The 21,732-nt window shown below is 42.0% G+C and overlaps 1 protein-coding gene across 1 annotated transcript; it reads left to right on the forward strand.

Annotated features, from left to right (window-relative positions):
* Positions 1 to 1,108: 1,108 nt before the first annotated feature.
* Positions 1,109 to 21,555, forward strand: kcnk13b (potassium channel, subfamily K, member 13b). Its single transcript, XM_033648350.2, has 3 exons — positions 1,109 to 1,560; positions 11,442 to 12,229; positions 20,917 to 21,555. The coding sequence occupies exons 1-3, from the start codon at positions 1,224 to 1,226 to the stop codon at positions 21,070 to 21,072; spliced, it is 1,281 nt and encodes a 426-aa protein (XP_033504241.1). The 5' UTR covers positions 1,109 to 1,223; the 3' UTR covers positions 21,073 to 21,555.
* Positions 21,556 to 21,732: the final 177 nt, after the last annotated feature.

A 21,732-nucleotide genomic window follows, 5' to 3' on the forward strand; every position in this document is an offset into this window, starting at 1 on the left:
CACAGACTGTAGACCCCTCTGTCAATTAACCCCACCCATTGGGTAACATTTCACTTCTGCTACAGCTGCTCCAAGAAGTGCACATTTAGCCTAAACTAAAATGTTTTATGTTGTGCCCCGCTCTGCCCTAGTACCCCTGTCTCATAGTAAAGTTGGTAAGCTGGATGCGGGGGACATGTCCCTACTGATATTTGCCTCCCCCACTAAAAACATAAAAGTAACAATGGACTTTTATTTTGACAAAATAAATTGATGCACAAATTGGTGCATAAAAAGTGTTTGATGCTCAAAATGGTGGCGGACCCCCACCTTTCATATGTGTCCCCCACACTGTTGAAATGAAAGTTACGCCCCTGTAGTCACCCCTCATGTCTGATGTTAAACATGCTGTAACTTTACATGGAGACAACTTAGTGTGACCCAAAAGAGCTGCTGCTCTGATCGTGTTTCGGACGCGTCACGATGTTGTTAAATTCCCAGTTTTACAGAAATAGCTCGTTTGTTGTCCCTGTGATGCTGAATAATTTATCTCCAACCGTCGTTCCGTTGTGACATTTGCTCAAATCGTCCCCGGGTAAGCGCGGGCAGGAGCATGAATCCCTCACCAGAGCCCGGAAAGGTCAAGTCATATTGATCTCACTATGCAAACGCGCTCTATATTGTCAGAATCAAACCTCCAAAGTTGGTTTCAGGTGGAACATTTTCAGGCCAGGACCCATTGTGTGACTCTGGTGCCTGAAGTGGGGAAATTACAGCTGGATTTGATCAGATCTGATCAAACAGACTGGATGAATGGGCAGAGGATGTAGGTTCAGCTCTGTGTTGGTGGTCAATCCGCGGTGCGTAAAACGCGCGCTCAGGGGTGGAGACTTCTTTGGAGAGGCAGGACCAGAGAGCACGACAGGGCGACTCTGTGCAGCCACAGGTTGCCGCGCGGCTCTTTCCTCTCCTCTGAGCATCTTGGCAGCCCAGACCCGACAGGTGCAGCCGGTGGAGACGGACTGAGAAGTCGTTAGAAGACGCGTTTGGCTTTGACTTAGACGCTCCTGAGCAAAATGCCAAATCCACAGCCTTGGAACAACTCGATCTCAACCTGCCTGGATAACAATTTCTTTGCGTCGCGCAGGACTTTCTTGTCGTAAAAATACCTCCCGAGGACTGCGCGTTTTATTCGAGCCCACCATGCCACAGGTCCCTCACTGCAGCCGCACCACAGCAACATAATGGCATGTAGGAGCGGCTGCTGCTGCGGCTCCGGTCCAATAAACGAGGATAACGCGAGGTTCCTGCTGCTGGCTTTGTTCATCATCATCTATCTGCTGTGCGGGGCCGCAGTGTTCTCTGCGCTGGAGCAGCCGAAGGAGCGGGAGGCGAAGGAGCGCTGGGCGCAGAGGTTTGAGCATTTCAGCCAGAAGTACAACCTGAGTAAGAAGGACCTCAGCAACTTCCTCAGGAACTACGAGGAGGCGAACGTGGCCGGGATCCGGGTGGACACGATCAGACCTCGATGGGACTTCACCGGCGCGTTTTACTTCGTGGGAACTGTGGTGTCAACCATTGGTGAGACAGAGAGACATACATTTATATTAAAGCAGTGTAAAAACATTATTATCAGTCACTATCATAGTTTTATATACATGTAAAACAAACCCACCATTTATCTTTCTTTGGTGACATAATCTGTGTTCATGCTTTGTCTGTTGTGCGCATGTTACTGTCACTAATGTCTTGCATAGTTTCCTTCATTTGCAAACACCCAGACAAACTCAGCTATGTCAAGACTATTTATTACTCACACAAAATTATTGAACCTCTTCACTGTATTTTGTGTTGACAGCCAGGTTATGTTTGATCAACCTTTCACTTGTTTTAACCCTTTGAAACCCGATTTCCTTTAAAAACAAGAAGAAATTACCCACAAAAATAGCAAGTTATTAGTAAAAAAAAAATAAAAACAAGAAAATTTGTAAAAATAAATAAATAAATAAATAAAAATGAATAAATTAATAGATTATAAATAAAATAATAATAATAAAGTTTTTTTTAAAAAAGAAAAGAAAGTTAAACAAGGAACAAGGAAATGCAAGAGTGCTTACAAAATATAATAATTCTGTGACATAATTTTGAAATATAGTAAGAATTATTGATATAGTTTATTTTTTACCTATTTTTTTAAATACATTTTTTAAAAAAAAAATATTTTTTTAATTTATTTATTGCAATTTCTGTGGCATTCTTTCCAAGTTGCTCCTTGCCTTTTTTCATATGTTTCTGAAAGAAGTCTCACCTCTGTAACTTTACATTAAGTATGTAAATTTACATTGAGTAGGTAACGTCATTTATGGGAGGCTAATTTTTGTTAGTCGTAGAAGATGTGAAACTCTATCAGGAGCTGCGCCATGTCAAAATAAAACCTATATGACTATATGAGCAATATTTTAAAATGTATGTATAATAATTATTATAAATATTGTTTCTTTTTTCCCTGTTTTTTAAAATAATTTTCACTTTTTTTTTAATTTGTGGGATATTTCGTACCAAGTTGCTCATTGCCTTTATCCCCCATATTTTGTAAAGAAATTGCACCTATTCACTCGGGATTCAAAGGTTTAAATACTTGTGAAAGGCGTCTGAAAGCAGCCCAAGAAAAGTGATGTTGCTCCAGTTTTTGAAGGGTTAATGTTTGACTTGTGGTAGAAGCATCAGTGATGGCTCTGGTCCATTAAGCTGAACTGGTAAGTCATGCAGTGAAGCAGTGTACACACTGGAACGAGCACACCTGAATAAAATGAAGCCGTAATTGGTGCAATTAGTTGCAGCTGCGTTTGACAAGTCAAAAATCTATTCCAGTAAGACCTCCTCTTTCACCATATCTGTTCATGTGTGTTTATTTGTCCCCCTGTTAGATCCACTCTGTGTTAAAAGTACCATCAGCTGTGCAGCGTTTCTGTAGTTTTGACTTCGTCCCTGTGATGTGATTCAGATGGTTCAGCAAAACTTGACTGAAGAAAAAAGGAAATTTAACTGCATCAGAACAAGATTTGTCCTTGACAACCGTTTTCCATTTCAGTTCTGTCTCAGTCTGAAACGTTTCAGTGTCAGTGTGTCAGAGCGAGTGGAAAAACAGAGCCATCCCTCCGACCAACAGCACTGCTGCACACAGTGATGAGAAACTGATTGATCTTTTGTTGTCTCTGACTCCTACCTGCTCACTCTGTTTTTTCTAGGTTTTTGGTTTATTTTTCTCTTCCAGTGTGTGATGGGCAGTGCTATTTCAGCATCTGTGATTGGATTGAGTTGATTCCGGATGATTGACAATTTGACAGGCCCTCTGATTACACAGGCATCAGCGTTTAAACAGGAGTTATGGTAATAAGGGGGCAGAACTGTATCAAGTTCTTGGAACACATTGTGATTGATGGTGACCACCTGCTTAAAGCCTCGTACAGACTGAGAGACTTTAGTGCAGCTACACTGTGCGACATGGTTCTTTTAAACTTGGGTACAACATCAAGTTTGATGTGTGCAGACTGTACTATGACAGCGCCTACTGAATCGCTATGACGTACGATAGCTTCGATACTTAGAGCGCAAGGATGCCACACAGGTCCTTTCAACATAGAGGCTCACATTATTAAATAACCTAAAGTTTTGTGGGCTCTATATACTGCAGTGTGTCTGCATGTGTGTGTGTGTGCTAGCTACTAGGTTGCTCACCTGACAGCTGTAACTCCGCCTCTTTTTCCTTCCATGCTTCGTCCTTCTTTATTCGATCACGGTCAGAGATGGAGGACACATCATATAGGCAAGGCTTCTGTTGCCACAACTTCACAATGTTTTCCTCTTTGCTGGAATCCCACACGTTTCTTTTAGGGAGTTTTGCCATCCAATGGCGAGCTGCTTCTATTGGTTGGTTTGTTGATGTAGGTGGTAACAGCAGTCACACAGTGAGATGGTCATCCCAAATTTGTGACACTGTCAAAAATTAATCCCAGGCTGTCTTTGATTACAAGACCCGGATGACGGCCATCCTTGAACCTCTCTCACTGTGTGACGTAGGACCGACGTTTTAGAGCCACGACCAAAGATATCGCCACGTTTCTTTCACGTTGGTCATCTTTCGTCTGGGACAGCCCAAAATCACACAGTGTATATTGGGCTTTAGAAGGTTATCACTTCATTTAATGGGTGTTATCAGAGGTTATCATAGATATGGATTAGACGGGGCCTGCTACGCCTACTTGTGGGTTCAGAAGGCCGTTATCGGGAGCAGCTCCGTCAGGTTTCACTTTCAGTTTCGCAAGGTTTAGGCACAAAAACTATGTGGTTCAGTTCGGAAAAGGACCATGGTTTGGGTTAGAATAAGTATGTTTGTTATGTGATGTTATGTCAGCTGACAAACTTACATACATCAGTTGAAATCAGTCAACGTTGACTTTTGGTTCCACACGTGATATAAACAACAGTCTCCTGGTTAAAAGTCCAGTGTTTGTTTGATCTGTCCACCCCTACCTGCCTGCTTGGACTGGATACAGCGTCAGAGGCTTTCTTTGCCTAAGCCCAACCTTTGTAACTTTACATTTAATATGTAAAGTACTTCATGGGTTACTAATATGTAGGATATAGGGCTGCCCCGTAACAGTTGACAGAAATGTCATTAGTCGGCAAGATTTCATTGGTCGCATAGTTGCAGAAAACAACAACAACAACAAACGTGAAAACTCTATTAGGAGCTGCACCTTAAAAAAATAAATCAAACCTTTATGACTGGACAATGTGGAACTTTAATTTGAAAGGACAGACACAGGAAGTGTCCATGCTCAGCAGTCAGACAGGAGTCAGGTTAATTTCCAGGGCTGGTACCTGCGGTTATTCCACAGGCTAGTTAATAACATGTCGGGCAGGAAATCCAAAGTGTGGGATCATTTTGAGAAGGTGAAGGACGAACCCAAGGTGATATGTAAACTCATCTTTATTGGTCGACTACAAACATGACGTATCATCTGAAACATGGAAGTAGCTACATGCCCATTAGCTCACAGCGTCATTAACAGGTGGCTCGCTCAGTGTGTGACGTGCACTTGGAGATAAAATATAGGCCTATATTAATGAAGGTTCATTAGTACGGTTTGTATTTCTCTGTAATGTAGCACAGTGTTAACGATGTTACTGATACTATTCTTTCTCACACCTTCAACTCAAACCATTGTGTTGCCCCGCCCAAAATATGTAATTTAATAATCAAATTAATGTCATAAACATGCGTGCAGCTAGTCGACTAATGGGCCTAAATGTTGACTATTGGTCGACTAGGAAATTCTTAGTCAGGGGCAGCCCGTGTAGGTTATCATATGAAACACTGTATGAGGATTTAGTCAAGTAATAACATTTGAAGTTGGTGTGCTGGCCTGAAGAGAGAGGTGACTGCAATATTGATCTTGTAACTCTCCCATGATTCCTAAAGCCATTGAATATTTTAAGATAAAAATATAACATAGTTCCAAATCAAATACAGTGTTGTCCTCTGTTGTACTCACACCCCCTCTGCACTTTCCTGTCACAGAGTAGTCAACGAGATCCTGACCTTTAACCACAAACTTCAACTGGTTTCAGCGATTCATGTCGCCTCCGAAGGCCCAGGTCATACAGGTCACAAAATGTGAGGTGCACGACACTGCCTTTTTTTTCTTTTAACTGAATGCCAAGAAATTGCTTGCTGTGCCTTTATATTGTTGCCAAGCAACTCTTTCCATGTAATCAATCAATCTTTTTTTTTTTTTTTTTTCTGTCCACAATGATCAGTGTGTAGCTCCTGACATGTTGAGGCAGAGGGTACTGTGTGTAGCTCTGGTTGAGGGTGAGAGGCTGTCAGCAGATAAACAGAGATCTGTGTGGGTACATGAGACCCTAAAAAAGAGGCTGGATCATGGGGAGTACCACCAGTTGGTCCAGGAGCTTCTCCTCCATCATGGACGTTTCCAGGCATATTTTAGGACGACTCAGGGGCAGTTTGACAACCTGCTGTCTATCAGTGGGCTTAGCATAACAAAAATGTTGTTTACCAACTGTAAACTTGTTGTCGTGATCACCACAGAAGTGGCCAATGGGAAAAAAGCGGAGATGATGTGGGGTGCTTTTCCACTTTGAGTTGAAGTTTTTTCAACTTGAGGAGTTCAGAGTGCTCTGGTGCCAGGCACCCAGAGCACAGAAATACGAGGTGCGTAGCAACACAAAAACAGCGAAAAAAAAGCTTAATTCTCATTAAAAACAATTAGAAAAAGGCACCTCCAGCTGCTAAAACACTTTCTGTGTGATCAGGGTCTTAGACTAGATCAACACTGCTCTGCGTGAGATTAAATAAGGCATGCAGACAGCATTGATGGCACTACCATGAGGTCCAGGAGGAACTTATGACGGTGTAGTCTGCTGATCTATAACTGTATCAAGACTGCATCTCATCTCTCATCTCATAAAGGACAGATACATTATAAAATCATGGGATTGTTCATTTCTGTGACCTCCTGTAGAGATACTGTGAGTGATTATATCCTGTTGGCTGAAGTGAACAATCAGAGATTTTCTATTATGTATTTTATGTCAGCTGTCATTAATCTAAGTGATTCTTCTTGATGGTTTTCATCTTTTCATCCAACACTCTCATCTCTCAGTCGTTGAAGTAGGTTGTATAAAGCTTGAAGGAAAGCCCCTCACAAACACATCATCCTTTTGTATCCTCAGTGAGAGTAACGCTGTGTGCGTCAGAGCTTGAATGAATACATTGAAAGGTGCAAGAGCGCAATGCATCTGTCATGTGTATGCGTGGTCAGAACATATGCACATGTATGTGCTCATGACCCTGGGTTCTGAAGTAAAAAGACCCACAGTTGGAGCACATCTGTAGCTTGGAGCAGCACAGAAATCATCTAATTAACAGTTGTGTTAGAGAAAAAATTGTTCTTTTGATTAGAAAAAAGTCGAAGCTACAGGCTTGTGTTGGTAAAAGGTGCATTCTGGAAAGAAACATCCAATATTGGATATTTGGGCCAAGACTCCCTCTCCCATGTGCCAGTCGTACCTGCATTTGAATGCAAGTACATTTTTTAGAAATCTAATATGATGCCAAGTCGTTGTCAGACGATAGTTCATAGATTTTGGGATGCATTTCAGCCACTGCCAGGGGCTTAAATACAGACAGTACAGGCAGGGTGTTTGCACTGTGGCCCACAGAGAGAGTGGACTCTCCAACAATACGTAGGGCACAAGGGCCTTGGGAATAATTCAGATTGCCACCTTATATGCCTGTTTTTAATTTAAAAGAATAGTGCGGCTTTCTAGGCTATACCTATACCTATAACCTTTTAAATAACTGCTCATCTTGTTTTTATTCTCTTCCATTCCTTTTTTATCCTTCTTTGTTTTTAACCTGTAGCACTTTGAGATCTTTTGATGAAAAGGGCATTATAATTAAAATATATTATTTTTTTGTTTATTATTATAGATGCCTGTGTTGTGCCATGTTTTTATTTTTTATCGTAAAATAGTCAGTAGCAATCTATAACAAAAATCATTATAAAATATCTGTTTATTCTACATAAACTATGAATAAGCTACAAAAAATATTAAATAAATATTCTCTATCTTTTTATTGTCGTATACACTATAATGATCTAAGGGTAATATGTATGTTAGATACAAAGTCATGTCTCCATTTGATCATGTGACAAGATGATAAGATGACACGGAAACAAGTTTGGGTGCATAAATAGCAACTAGCATGCACTGGGGCCCGTCTGGGAGCCACTGTAACTACCTTACGCCACAGGCCGCGTACCATTTACCTGCTGTATATTGTTATTGGGCAATACTACTCAGACTACAAACAAAAACTAGAACACTTCCATAACCAAAATTGCCTGATTCTTCGTACATAAGTCTCACCATGGTTCCCTCGGCAAAACAGGATTTTGCGTTAGATTTTGGATTATTGCAGAAATAAACTCATTGGCAAACATAATTAATGATTCTTGCATGCTTTGTTCAGCTGGATGATCTTTGTAGATTAACACCATTTTTATCATTTTTGCAGTGTGAATGCAGTCGTCAGCAATAAAACGCTAACGTGACACTACAGCCGCATGACTTAAGTGTTGCCACCACAACGAGGCTGAAAAGCCGTGTTCGGCGTGATGTTGTTTTGTAGTCGTATCTAGCCACATGTTAGCAACCTTCTTTTTTAAAGCACGTAAGCTTCGTGGAGTATTCACTGACGTATTTTATGTTGTAAAGCAAAACGTGAAGTCTCTAATGCCTCGTTGCCGCTTGCATATGTGACTGGTGTCTGTAGATCCATAAATATACAGATGATGCCTCTAGTGTCCAACGCAACGAAGTGCATTTCTTTACAGATGGATAGAAACTACCTGTAGACATGGGGGAGGGGCTAATTTTGTCATTTTTTGCCATCCAGTTGTTTGAAATATGTGCTTTGAACATTACAGGGACAAAAACAGGACCAAGTACATGGTATGAACTAATGGCTAAACTATCCATTATGACAATCTGACTATGTATATTGTGTAACCATATTTTAGCAGATAAACATTACTCAGATTCACAATGTGTTAAAAAGAGATAAACAACTTCTTTTTAATTATACAAACTCACTTGACAAACTCAAGCAGCTAAATTGAAGGGAATAGCCTGTTAGTTAGCAGTCTGTTAGCTAAGCTAGCACAATGTCATACGGTCTCTCCGAAATCCACTGCAAAAGTTTTTTTTCTTAACAAACTTGTGGCAAATTCCAGACCGAAACATTATGGAGGGGAGGAGTTTCGCAGGCAAGTGGAAACCATGTGTGTTAACCACAGACCTTATCTAACCAAAAACCCACTGACTTCGATATGAGGGAGCCGGGCGTGCAAAAGTGTTGACTCATTTGCAGGTTTAATGACTTGTTCTGCACCACTCTTCAGCTTTGAGTGTTTGTTTTTTTAAATGACTGAGGTTGCATTTGGGAGGGAAAAGTCAGAACTGTGCAGCCAAACCCAGCACCTCCATTAACACCATTGAGAGCTTTTACACCTGACACAGACGACACTGTTTTCTCTTTTATTTTTATTTATGACACAGGTTAAAGGACTCATCAACATCACATTTAATTGAGCTTACGAAACAACGAGGAAACAAAAACACATCCATAAAATCCATCCCATTTGGCTTTAACGTCTCATTTAGAAGAAAACTCCAGCTCAATTAGCACCTTGAGAACAAATCTGAATGTGGAGGCAATTAAACCCTCAGAGTGTTCATAAAGTGAGATACAGCAACGTTTATCTGTGTTTTTCCGGTGAAGAGGGCTCTCATGTTGTAAAGATTTTACAGCTGCTGTTGTACCCCACAGAACACGGTGCATGTAACTACGTGATCGCCATAAAGATTACAGCACATGTTCAGATCTTGAACAATGTTATAAAACCCAGAGGAGACGGATCGTTGAGCTTCAGTGTTAAATGAGGGGTGATAAGGAGACATCTCTGAGATGGGTGCAGTTGATGGAAAGGCCTCTCAGTTTGACTCTGATTTTGTTCAACTGTCAGTTCACAAGAGACAAAAGAGAAGTCAAACCCTGACAGCGTCTCAGTTCCCCTCAGAGCAAAACCACTTTATTGGATTCTTACCTGTAAAATAAAAGAAAATGATACAATTGAGACGTGAAGTGGCCCCGGTGGGTTTTTTCCCAGTGAAATGTTAGACAAACTGACACTTTGAGACTGATTGCCATGATGGGTTCGCTCTGAAAACACCTCAGCTCTTAAAGTGAGCGGGTGACAGCGACACAGAGAGGAGTGAGCGTCACCAATGGCAACCCAGAGGACCGAGGTAGTGGTGTGAGTGTAATTTTCCCTCAGCAGAAGAGGCGATTGTAATTAGCCATCAGTGTTAATGACAGAGAAGATGTAGTTTGGTTTAAAAGCAGCTGGAGAAAATGGATGCACTACAAATCATCCATTTATTTACTTATTTGTAAAGTGTGTGTGTGTGTGTGTGAGGGCAACAAAATGGGGGCATTAAGTGTTTTTTAAGTGATAGTAATGCTTTTATGTAAAATAAACATTTTATTCGATCCTTCTATTCAGAGACACTTTATCCTGTAAATGACAACTTCCTTTAAAGACTGTTTGTACCCGGTATTTACATCACCGTTGTGCAGAGACCTTCAGACGGGCAGATGCTGGATGTCAAAAAAGCACACGGAGCAATATTTGAAAACACTGTACGTCAATGTAATTCTAGGGCTCCCCTCGACTAGTTTTCCTAGTTGCCAACTGTCTTTATTTAGGGCCATTAGTCGACTAGTCACCTGAATGGTAACAATATCAATTTAAGTATGAAATGATATATATATATTTTGGTGGTTTGAGTCGAAGGTGTGGGAAAGAATAGTATCAGTAACATTGTTATCACTGTGCTACATTACAGAGAAATACAAAGCCGTACTGATGGACCTTTGGGTGCTTTCAGACCTAGAGTCGTCTAGAGTTGGTTCGTGTTCTCACGGCAGCATTTACAAGCAGACCAGATCAAATGCCTTGCGGGAGAATGGGAGAAAGCAAACGTTGAAGAAGAGTACACTACGCAGGTTGATTTTAGCGCTGCTCATCGTGGAATATATTGCTGTCATTGTTCATTTTAGTCAAACCATACAGTTTGAAAACGAGGCGCGGCTCCAACTAGAAAACAATGTTTTGATGCATTGGATGTGCTGAATGTGCATATTAAGGCAGTACAGGAGGAGGTGCACATTAAAAATCCTCCAGGACTGTAACATGCTCATGTTTAACCCAAACAATGTGTCATGTGACTGCAGTTGGTTCACATCCAGGTCGGCACACGTTCTCACCACAAATGAACCGCACCAGAGTTCCTTTGTAACTGGACTGAGACCACCTCTTCAAGAAGGTCTTGGTCCGTTTTGTTTTGGTGCGCACCTGAGTGTGATTGCTGTGTTCACACCTGCCCAAAGGAACCGCACTTAGGGGGCAAACAAACTTGAGTTCGACTGAACCGAACCAAACAGGGCAGGTGTAAAAGCACCCTTCATTAATATAGGCCTATATTTTATCTACAAGGGCACGTCACACACAGAGCAAGCCGCCTGTTAATGACGCTGTCGGCAAAGCAGTAATGATTGTGTTAAGTGGCTATTGGGCATGTAGCTACTTCCATGTGTCAGATCATGTTGTCTGCGCCGCAGCGACATGATAATACATAATACATTTCTGGTGAGGTGCACGTCAGGCCATGGTGTGGGTTACGTATCAACACAGAGTCTTAGCTGTAGGTTTTATAAATCCTGCTTTAGTGTTCGTTCATTTGATCATGTTACACTTCCTGTATTTCTGTGCAGTTTCTGCTCACCACTGTTTCTGTGTGTATCTCAGGGTTTGGGATGACCACTCCTGCCACCATTGGAGGGAAAGTCTTCCTGATGTTCTACGGCCTGCTGGGCTGCGCGGCCACCATCCTCTTCTTCAACCTCTTTCTGGAACGTGTCATCACCGTCATCGCTGTCGTCCTCAAGTCCTGTCACGAGCGACGCCATCACAAAGCTGTATTCCCACCAAATGGCCGGCGAGTGTCTGAGGGGAACAGAGCAGGCGGAGCGGGGGGGAGTGGAGGAGGGAAAGGAGAGGATCTGGCCGGCTGGAAGCCTTCGGTCTACTGCGTCATGCTCATATTAGGAGCAGCAGCCATCTTGGTGTCCTGCTGCGCCTCACTCATGTACTCGGCAGCCGAGGGCTGGGGCTACCTGGACTCACTCTACTTCTGCTTTGTGGCCTTCAGTACCATCGGTTTTGGAGACATGGTGAGCAGCCAGCGGGTTGTCTACGAGGGCCACGCCACAGCTGCATATCGAGTGGGCAACTTCTTCTTCATCCTGACTGGTGTCTGTTGCATCTACTCCCTTTTCAACGTCATCTCCATCGTCATCAAGCAGGTCCTCAACTGGCTGCTGAGGAGGCTGGAGGCCCCCTGCCGCTGCTGTTTCCCCAGGAGGGGTCACCACCCGCACCGGCACCCTCGACGGAACGTGGTGGCCCCGGGCCACCTGCGTGCCCGCAGGGACCCCTCCATCGAGACAGACGCCATCAACGAGAGCGAGACTGACACTGGGCGCAGGATGTCTGGGGAGATGATCTCCATGAGGGACTTCCTGGCAGCAAACAAGGTGAGAACTTCCCGGCTGCACCTGGCTGATGTCATCACATGTTTTATAACACACAAGATATTCAATTCAGTTACCTCCTACAGTAATTTGATGAACCTATTCATGTGAGTAGCAGAAAGGACCATCAGTTAATAATCTTGCTTTCTTGTGGTCATGCATACTGTAGTCATTAACTGTAGTTTGTAGCTGTAGTTTTTTTAGGATTCCAGGATTGTCCAGGACATTACAGTTCCTGATATCCAGTTAGAAACTCATGTGGTACAATTTATTTTCTAACGCCTGTACAATGGCTACCAGGATGCCAGTTCAGCTGGTGACCATCTTCACCATCTTTTTCTCGATGTTTACATTGAGATCACATTGCTGAGATTACATTGCTGACTTTTAGCTAGCTAAAAGTCAGCAGGAGAATTTAGAGACTGGTGAGTTGATTTTCTCATCCTGATGAGTGATGTGCAGCCAACACTGTCCAATGCCAACCACAAAAAGTTCCACCAACACTTGCAAAACAGACATAAGAGCCTAAATTTAGCACAAATTTAGCACAAATTTAGTGGAGCTAACAAAGAAGCAGGTGGAAGCAGTATCTGTGCTTGTGTCGGTGTATAATCACCCATAACAAGAATCATGTTTTCTTTACCTTAGAATGAGCTGATTATATCTGCATAGCGAGCGGGTCCTTGTCTACGGTGATTGCCATGTTGCACCACCATGTTTCTACAGTAGCCCAGAAAGGACAAACCAAACACTGGCTCTAGAATGGGCCTTTCATGATTTTGCTGAACAAACGTTAGTGGTAGCTTGGCTTCAGCCTCTGCCTGCCTAACAGCATTGGAAAAACACAGAATTTCCACCTCTGTGGAAAATTCGACTTCTGATAACCTCTTGAACAACTGGATCCTAACTTATTAAAGAAAAAAGGTGAGCACACATAAGCAGTGCTGGGATAACGGTCCATCTCCGACATGCCAAACAGCACCGGATTTGTAACGTAAAACTGCTTCATTCAGTGTTTTTAAGAGTTTAAATCACCTGGTTCGTTTGTTTTGGAGAGGAAGAGACCTCTGTGGAAAATTCAGCTTCGGGTAAAAACCTCCTGAACAATGAACGCTGAAGGAATTATGACCAAGAGCAGTGTCAGTTGGTTGCAGTTTGCTAAATCTCACACACTGTCCCTTTAAATCATCAAAGTTATTGTCTAAATAGAATGAAATGTTTGATGACATGGTGTGATTAATATTTTGATAAGGACTTCCTGTGTACACATATCGGTGAGCAGTAGTTTCGTTCACAGATCTGCTGTTGTTTTCTAGGCTTCATTCATATTATGTGTAAAAGTCTCTGAATACCAATGGCCTGACTGCATTACTATCACCCCTTCAACAGCCCTCGAAGCCACTCAGCGGTGTCAGATGTCCATACATTTACATAACTGTCACGCTACTCTTCAGACGAGACGAATGAGCAGTGTGAACTGTTGAATGTCAAAACCGTGCTCACTAACCGCAGGATTATTCTAAACTGGAAAAACAAAATCTGAATTTTTCACGCCTGATGATTCTTCTGATTAAACAGCCTGGAAATTTTGACTGAGACAATTGGAAGACTAACTGGTGTGATGCTGTGGCAAGGATATGAGTAAACTGGTGTAAAACCATGATCTTAGGCGCTGAACTGAAAACCTAAAATGTGTGAACGTGCTACTATGAACCACTAACATCTTACGTAACCTCCTAGATGACCATTTATTAAACTATAATGTATTATAATCACAGTTTTAGTAAAACCTGATCTCAAAGAAATAAGTGAAATGACCACGACTTCTCAACACCATCTCATTTGGCAGTGGTACGTAATGTGTTAAAAATACAGGCCAGAACTGTCCCAGTTTTAAAAAGGTGGTTAACGTTATGAAATAGTCACAGTTTAGTTCAGTTTATGCACCAAAGCCACTTGGTTAGGTTTAGAAAAAGGTTGTGGTTTCGCTTAAAATAAGTACGTTTATTACATACCTAAGTACATCATGTAACATCAGGTAAGTACGTCACATTACATGATGTGAGTGTGTAAAGTTACAATAAGTTAATGCTGACTTTTGGTTTTACATGGCGCATGTCATTTGTACTCATTTTGTCCGACCACCACGGCATTAAGAGGTGGAAGTTAAGAGGTCATAGCCATTTGACCTCATTCTGTTAGACCAGCTCATTTTAGGAGACTTTCATATCAGGGACCCAGGCCCAGATTTACACGTGACCACAAAGTCCAGTTCCTTTGCTTAGTGTGAACACAGTGTACCGTACATAGGCACAGTACGCTGATCTGTGTCTGAGTACCCTTGAAAAGGTGGTCTTGAGTATAGTTCATGTGTACCTGGGTACAGTTGGCATCATGTGTGAGAACCAACTGTACCAAAACATGGTAGTGAACTGCTTTTTAATTCAAGTTGCAGTCAGCAAGTATGGGTGCCATGGCATTGCTTAACGCCTCCGGTCTTCTCTGAAGCACGCTCTGATCGCATCTTCTGAAATGCACGACCATGTGTGATGAAGTAGGAAGGCAGGTGAGAGGGTCTTTATTGACATTGGCTCCAAAATATAATCCATAGTGGGCATAATGCAGAGGTCGACTCCATAATGTGAGCTTGGGACCTGGCGATTGCCGCTCTTCTCTACACTGTAAGACAGGGATGCTCACCTTGTTTTGCCCAGGGTCCAGTCAGCAGCTACACACGTACGCAAGGGTGTTTGTAGGACTTGAGGACATCCGGGGCTCAGCCCAGATATCTGTCAGGGGATCCTCCCCCTGCACTTTATTTTGATAAACAAGCTCTATTTTTATGCTGAGAAGTGGTTTCAAACATGGCAGTCGGGGTATGAAGCAGTTGCCGCCCAGATAACACACACAAATTTTGCTCTGCGTTGCAGAGTTCATCTGTTGAGCTGGCTTTAAACAAATTCACAGAGGGGGGTGGACATCCTGGCAACAGAAAGACGACAAGATGGAGGAGCTGATAATGTTGGTGCCTGAAAAACTGGAGTTGTACAACACAGTGCAACTTAATATGACATCCAGAAGAAAAACTGGGCATGTAATGACATTTCCACCAAACTTCAGATGAGTGGAAAATTGTCCAAATATGTAAAAATCTTTGGTCATTTCAGTGATTTCTGTTGTCTTGCTACAGTATGCTGTTATTTACATAGCATCAAGAGCTAGAGCTCCTCTGTCAGTGATGCTCACCAAGCACCTGCTCATCATCATGACCCTGGACCGTAGCAGAAGGAGCCTCTTTAAAAGTGTTTCAGGTTGTTAGAGTGTTTGCCGTGCAGCTGTGTGAAAGCAGCTTAATGCATAAAAGTACATAAAATGTTCCTAGTGTGAATGACTTTGATTTCACTGTGAAATAGAGAATGATTTGGGGGGCCACCCAGCACGGGTGGGGACCAGATTTGGCCCACAGGCCGTAAGATGAGTATCACTGCTGGAGAAATGACACAAACAAATCTCATGTAGATGATGATGCAGGTGTAGGGAACAAAATTACTATGAAAGCTGAGCAGCAGGGCAATGGGGCGGGGGCTCAATTGACCTGTGGCTAAGCCACGCCCCCCTCCACTCACTCGGACAAACTATCAACAGTGACCGGCGCTATGGCAGGTGTCACAGTACACGGCATTTCGCAGGAGGCAGTTGATGATTTTTGGAGAGGTAACGATCAGATGTCATTGAGAAGTAACCAAAAGGGCCTAAGCTACACATTGGAGGGATATATTCATCATTTTATTGTTGAGAAGGTCGATGAAAAGCTTAAATTACAAGCCAAAATTTACAGGTCACAGTGTACGCTTGTGAACCGCATCTCGTTGCCGTCACCATCAAAGACAACAAGTTAAAGTGCCACTGAAGTTAAGGTTTTTGGCTCAGAATATGAGAAAAGGATAACGGCCTTTTTACCATCTTTACCAAGAGTGTCTCTCCGTTAGTTTGGTGCTACAGTATTTACACTGAATCATTCAGCATAACGTTTGCCAACCTTTGTTATCTCTGCCATTACAGATAAGTTAATGAAGCTAAGCTCCAGAAGTTAACGTTAGCTTAACTAGAGCCCTTTGGACAACAGCTAACAATGATGTACGATCACCAAAGTACAAAACTAGAACAAAATAGGCTAATGAACTCCCAGCAAACAAGGTGACATGATGAACAACGCAGCTAGGAGCTAACGTTAGGCTAACTTTAGCTAACGTTAGCTAGAGATGTTAAAGATAACTTTATATTTCTTTCCAGCAAAGTGACAATATGTTGCCTCAAACACGATGTTGACTTACCTTAGAACAGATGTAGACATCATTGTTAATCTTATTCACGTTGAGTTGATATTGTGGTCTAACGTTACCACACAACTTTATCCAAAGGAGACACTTTTCTCGGTTGAGATGTGGTTTAAAGTGTAAAAATACACCTGGTCGCCCAGCCTCTCAGGATACCTTGTGTCAGAGTTGCATGTACCCCATGCACACCGTTTGACCATTTTTAAAATTCAAATCTCAGAAAAAGCTCATAAAACCCAACTAAACTGACTTTCTGTAATGCATTTCAATGGACGCCCTTTAGTATCACAAAATTAGTGCAAGGCATAAAATAGTTAATGGTACTTTCAAACTTCTCTACTGTGTTCATTATTTGTGTGTTAATTAGCAACTGTCAACAAACTGAACAAAGATTAATTATACCTGCTAAACATCAGCATATCAACTGTGTCATTGTGAGCACGTCAGCATGTCTACATTAGCATTTAGCTCAGAGCACAGCTGTGCCTCAGTACAGCCTCACAGAGCTGTTAGCATGTGTGCAGACTTTTGTTTTTTCTACATCATAACGCTGATTAAAAGATTTGACCTTTACAATACTTACAGAAGCCGACACAATGTGGCTTTTCCTCCTCTGGATTAAAAGAATAACTTGTCCACAGTTTAATTCAGCGTCAGAACTGGCTGATAACATCATGAATGGACAGCACATAAAGTCTGACAAAGTGTCTTTGTACATATTGTGCTTAAGAAGACGAATAAGAGACGGAGAGGAAGAGGAGGGGTGGAGGCAGAGACGGAGACATTTCACAGAGGAGTTAGTATGTTGCTGCAGCTCGGTGTTTAAAGTGACCTTATCATTTTCAATCAGGAACAGCTGGACACTGATAATCTGTACATGGACTTAAGTGGCAACATGAAGTTGAAATTTGTTACGCCTTAACATACACTCAGTATGAAGAAGTTATTTCATTGCAGATACAAGTGTGAGTGTACAGGGTGGGAGAATCCTTGGATCTCCACACGCTGAGTCATCTTTACAGAGTCTCTGCTCAGTCTAGACTGAAGGTGAGGTCATCGGTTCAGAGTTGTCCTCAGCACAATGATGTAACATCGTTATGCAGTTAAATGACTATGAGGTCATTTCAGCTTTAAGAATCATTTAAAATGAACTTAAAGGGTAACATCTGTATGTTTTTAGCCTGGACCAAGTTCTCCCATGTTTTTGTGTCTGAGTGACTAAAGGGAACAACAGGTTCTGACACTGGTCCACATAGCAGTGGTGAAACAGACTGCAAAGTAGTCACTTGGGGCAATTGTACACCATCCGTTTACATCCACTAAAAGTGCTTGTTTGGTCACTACGAGGATCAAAATATTATACTAAATGTTTAACCAGAAACAAACCCCCAATTCACCATCGCCAAACCCACCAGACTACATTTAAAAAAACCTGTAATTTTAGTGTGTATAGAGACAGCATGTTTTCACATCTAACTGGATAAATTCGGGGTTTATTTCAACCAAACCAGTGTTGGTGATTGTTGGAACAGTGAAATTGACACACCAAGATGGCTTTTGTGTGTTGTATTTTATTTTATTTTGCTTTGAATAAAGCGTCTTTTACTATGATAAAATTACAGATTTTTTAAATGGGGTCTGGTGGGTTTGGCGATGGTGAATTGGGGGTTTGTTTCTGGTTAAACAAACAGGATCTTACTCTCATACAAACAGGTCTATCTCTGTAAGGATCTTGTCTATAATGTTGTCAGAAACTTTGAATAACAATCTGAATTTTGTTGGACGTAAATTGATGGTGCTCAATTGCCCCATGTGGTGATTCTGTAGCCTGTTTTGTTTTCACTCAATACTGGACCAGTTTCAAAGATTTCTGTTCCTATTAGTCACTTTGACATAAAATGTGTGTGGAACAATAGGCTCCAGGTTAAAATAAACCAGTTACCCTTTGAGGTGAATCAGCATCCAAATTATTTTTTTTAAGGTACGGGTTCAACTTGTAGGAGTGACAAAATGATAATTACCACTATAAACCCAAAGAGAAATTACTGATTGATGATTAAATCTGTTGGTTTTAGTATTAAAGCGAATTGTTTTTGTTGAACAGCTGTGCCAGCACTTCTATGAGGCTGTACTTTGAGCTACATGCTAAATTTAGTATGTTAACACGCTCACAGTGCCAATGCTAACATGCTAATGCTAGGCTAATGCTAAGCAGGTATTTACTATGTTCACCATCTTTAGTTAGCATGTTAACATTTTTGCACACACTAAACTCATTTTACCTCACACTAATAAGTATCAAATGACGATGACAAATGAAGCCAATGTGGAGTGCCAAAAACTGCAGTTCCTCTAATGGCCACTTGAGGCTGGCTCCAAGAGGGAGTCAATCCCCACTCACTGTTGCCTTGTTGTAGACATTCATTGAATGATGGCATTAAGTAATGAGCTCACTGAAAAACAATTGCATTTCCTGTGACCCTTTTATAATAAAAGTCAAGTGGAGTTTCAACGGTTAAATGCTCACCACCTGTGTTGCAAATTTCCCCTCTCCAAAATGTGTCTCGTTTTGTGCGTACACAATGGTTATAAACGAGACCCCTGGAGATAAACTGGTAAAAATGCTGAATTTAATTGTTTCATGTTAGAAATCAGTGTTTCTAACACTCTTGTCATGGAGAGGCTGCTAGCCACAGTGGCCGACGCAAAAAACTTGAATGTCCCTATCTAGTGTTTAGTGTCTAGTGTGCTAGTGTTTGGTTTGTCCAGTCTGGGCGACTGTAGAAACATGGCAGTGCAACATGGCAACCTCTGCAGACAAGGACCCGCTCGCTACGTAGATATAAATGTCATTCTAAGTTAACGTAAACACAATGATTTAGGGCTACGCGGTATATGCGGTAGACGGTAGAAATGATATAAATTTGGCCCATGGTAGAGATTTGCGCTCTACCGTCCTATTGTCAATGATGTCATCGCACCTGCCTCAGTTAGGGCTGGGCGGTATTCGCGGTGACGGTAACTTAACGCAGTAAACATGAGCCGCTGCTTTTGTGATTAACGTTACCTTCATACTGCAGTACTCCGGCTACAGCGGCAGAATGGGGCCCGGCGGCCAGCCGGCCTCACACACCTCCCTCGCTACGTGATGGAGGTGGCCTGGCCGACCGCACCAAACCCAGGCCCGCAGGAGAAGGGGGCCCGGGAGCCGCCAGCCCTCCCTTTTCCCTCTAACGTTTATACATACTATATAACGTTTTATACACAATAATAGATGGATTAGCAACCGTTTTACTTCTGACAATGAATAGTTTCCATCCTAGACTTGTATGGCTTTTTAAATTGTTTTATTTAAGGTGTAAAAAAAAGAGAGAAGACAATACCGCGATATCATACTGTCACCGCATCCCCCCAATATAATACCGTGATATTGATTTTAGGCCATACTGCCCAGCCCTACAATGATTCTTATTTTCAGGTGATTATACACTAAAGAAAACACACTTATTATATTCCATTTCTGCTGATATATCCCCCTAGATCCGACACACAGGACCTTTAAATGACATTTATTTAAATTACATTCAGGATTATTAGTTTAAATTTTCACCTGATGATGGTGCTGGATGAAATATCAGGTGAATCATCAGAGTTATTAAAACTCATCCTGAGGAGAACCTGAAGGTCTATAGCAAATTTCATGGCAATCTGTCTCATATTTTTTCAGGCATTTCACTAAAAATGAAAAATGTCAAACTCAGAGTGCCGTCAGAGTAAAAGTCAGGGGATCACCAAAGTAAGGAGGCTTCTCTCACTTGGGGATTTTGTGTATGTCTGCACCAGCGTTCATGGAAATCCATCTGAGAGCTGTTTTATTTATTATATTTATATTTATAATATTTTGATAGTTCAACCTGGATCGAAATGGTGGATCAACATCCCTCAGGTCATGATTTAAGTGTGGCTTAAGATAAACATAAAACTGCTCTGTCTATTTGAAATATTGACTAAACTCATGTAAAACAGGATTACACAGGAGTTTTTTCCACGTCGCTTTGTGGAGTGAAAAATGAAAGCCTAAGGTTGATGTGTGGGAGAGTAAATATCCACTCTCTGTCTGTCACACTTGTTCAGTATTTGTCTTCTTTGTTCACATAAATCGACGCACCCAGAGGAGAGGAAGCGCACCATCTGGTAGCCTCATATCACACCTGTGAAATCAGATGTGCCGACCGCCAACACATTGTATTAATCTTTGTTTCACAAGGCTTCACCGGTTGCATGTACCGCCTCCAAACACAGACTGCAAACATTTCCTTATGTTGATCTCTTTCTCTCTTTCCCGTCCTGCAGGTGAATCTGGCTATTATGCAGAAGCAGCTTTCAGAGATGGCCATTGGGCACCCGCGCCAGTCCGGCTCCAGTTCACGTCAGAACGGGTTTTCGGGAGGGGTGGGCGCCCTTGGCATCATGAACAATAGGCTGGCAGAGACGAGCGTGGACAGATAGGGGGAAACAGCATGAATCCTTTAAAAAGGACACAGAAAGCTGAGAAGATGAGACAAGTAAAGACAAACTGACTCTGAGGACTGGCTTCATGGAGGAAAAGAAGATTTAGGTGGTTCACGAGACTGAATTCATGACTGCGTAATTCATCCTCTCCGAGCTGACCCCCCGGCAGCTGCCATCTCAGCCCCTTTACCGTCGAGAACATGGCTACATGAATGATGCATGATAGATTGCTAGAGTCTCACATCTGGACCAGGCTCAGTGTGCCGGAATGTTCTTCCTGTGAGGAGTTCAGTTTCCATGGTGATAAAAAAGCCTGCCTAGAGCCCTTGTATCTAAGCCTTAAAAACATGATGCACTATATGCCACTTCACACCTAACCACAACTTCCACTCATCTGTAGTACTTTACAATCCTCACTATGATTCTGCCCACATCCAAACTGTGTCCGACATAAAAATAGCTTTAATAAAATGGGTGTTTCTCGGTTTCATGTCTAACAGCAGTTATTACATAAAGCGCTGTGTCAGGTAGAAACAATTCAAAGATAAATGGATGTTTACCTTTAATGCATAATACATGATTTTCCAATTAGGCAATCAATGGCAGCCTCATTCACACCATTCATGACTTAGACAATAATTTCACAGCCATATCATA

The sequence above is a fragment of the Epinephelus lanceolatus genome, chromosome 13 (assembly GCF_041903045.1).
Source record: "Epinephelus lanceolatus isolate andai-2023 chromosome 13, ASM4190304v1, whole genome shotgun sequence".
NCBI lineage: Eukaryota > Metazoa > Chordata > Actinopteri > Perciformes > Serranidae > Epinephelus > Epinephelus lanceolatus.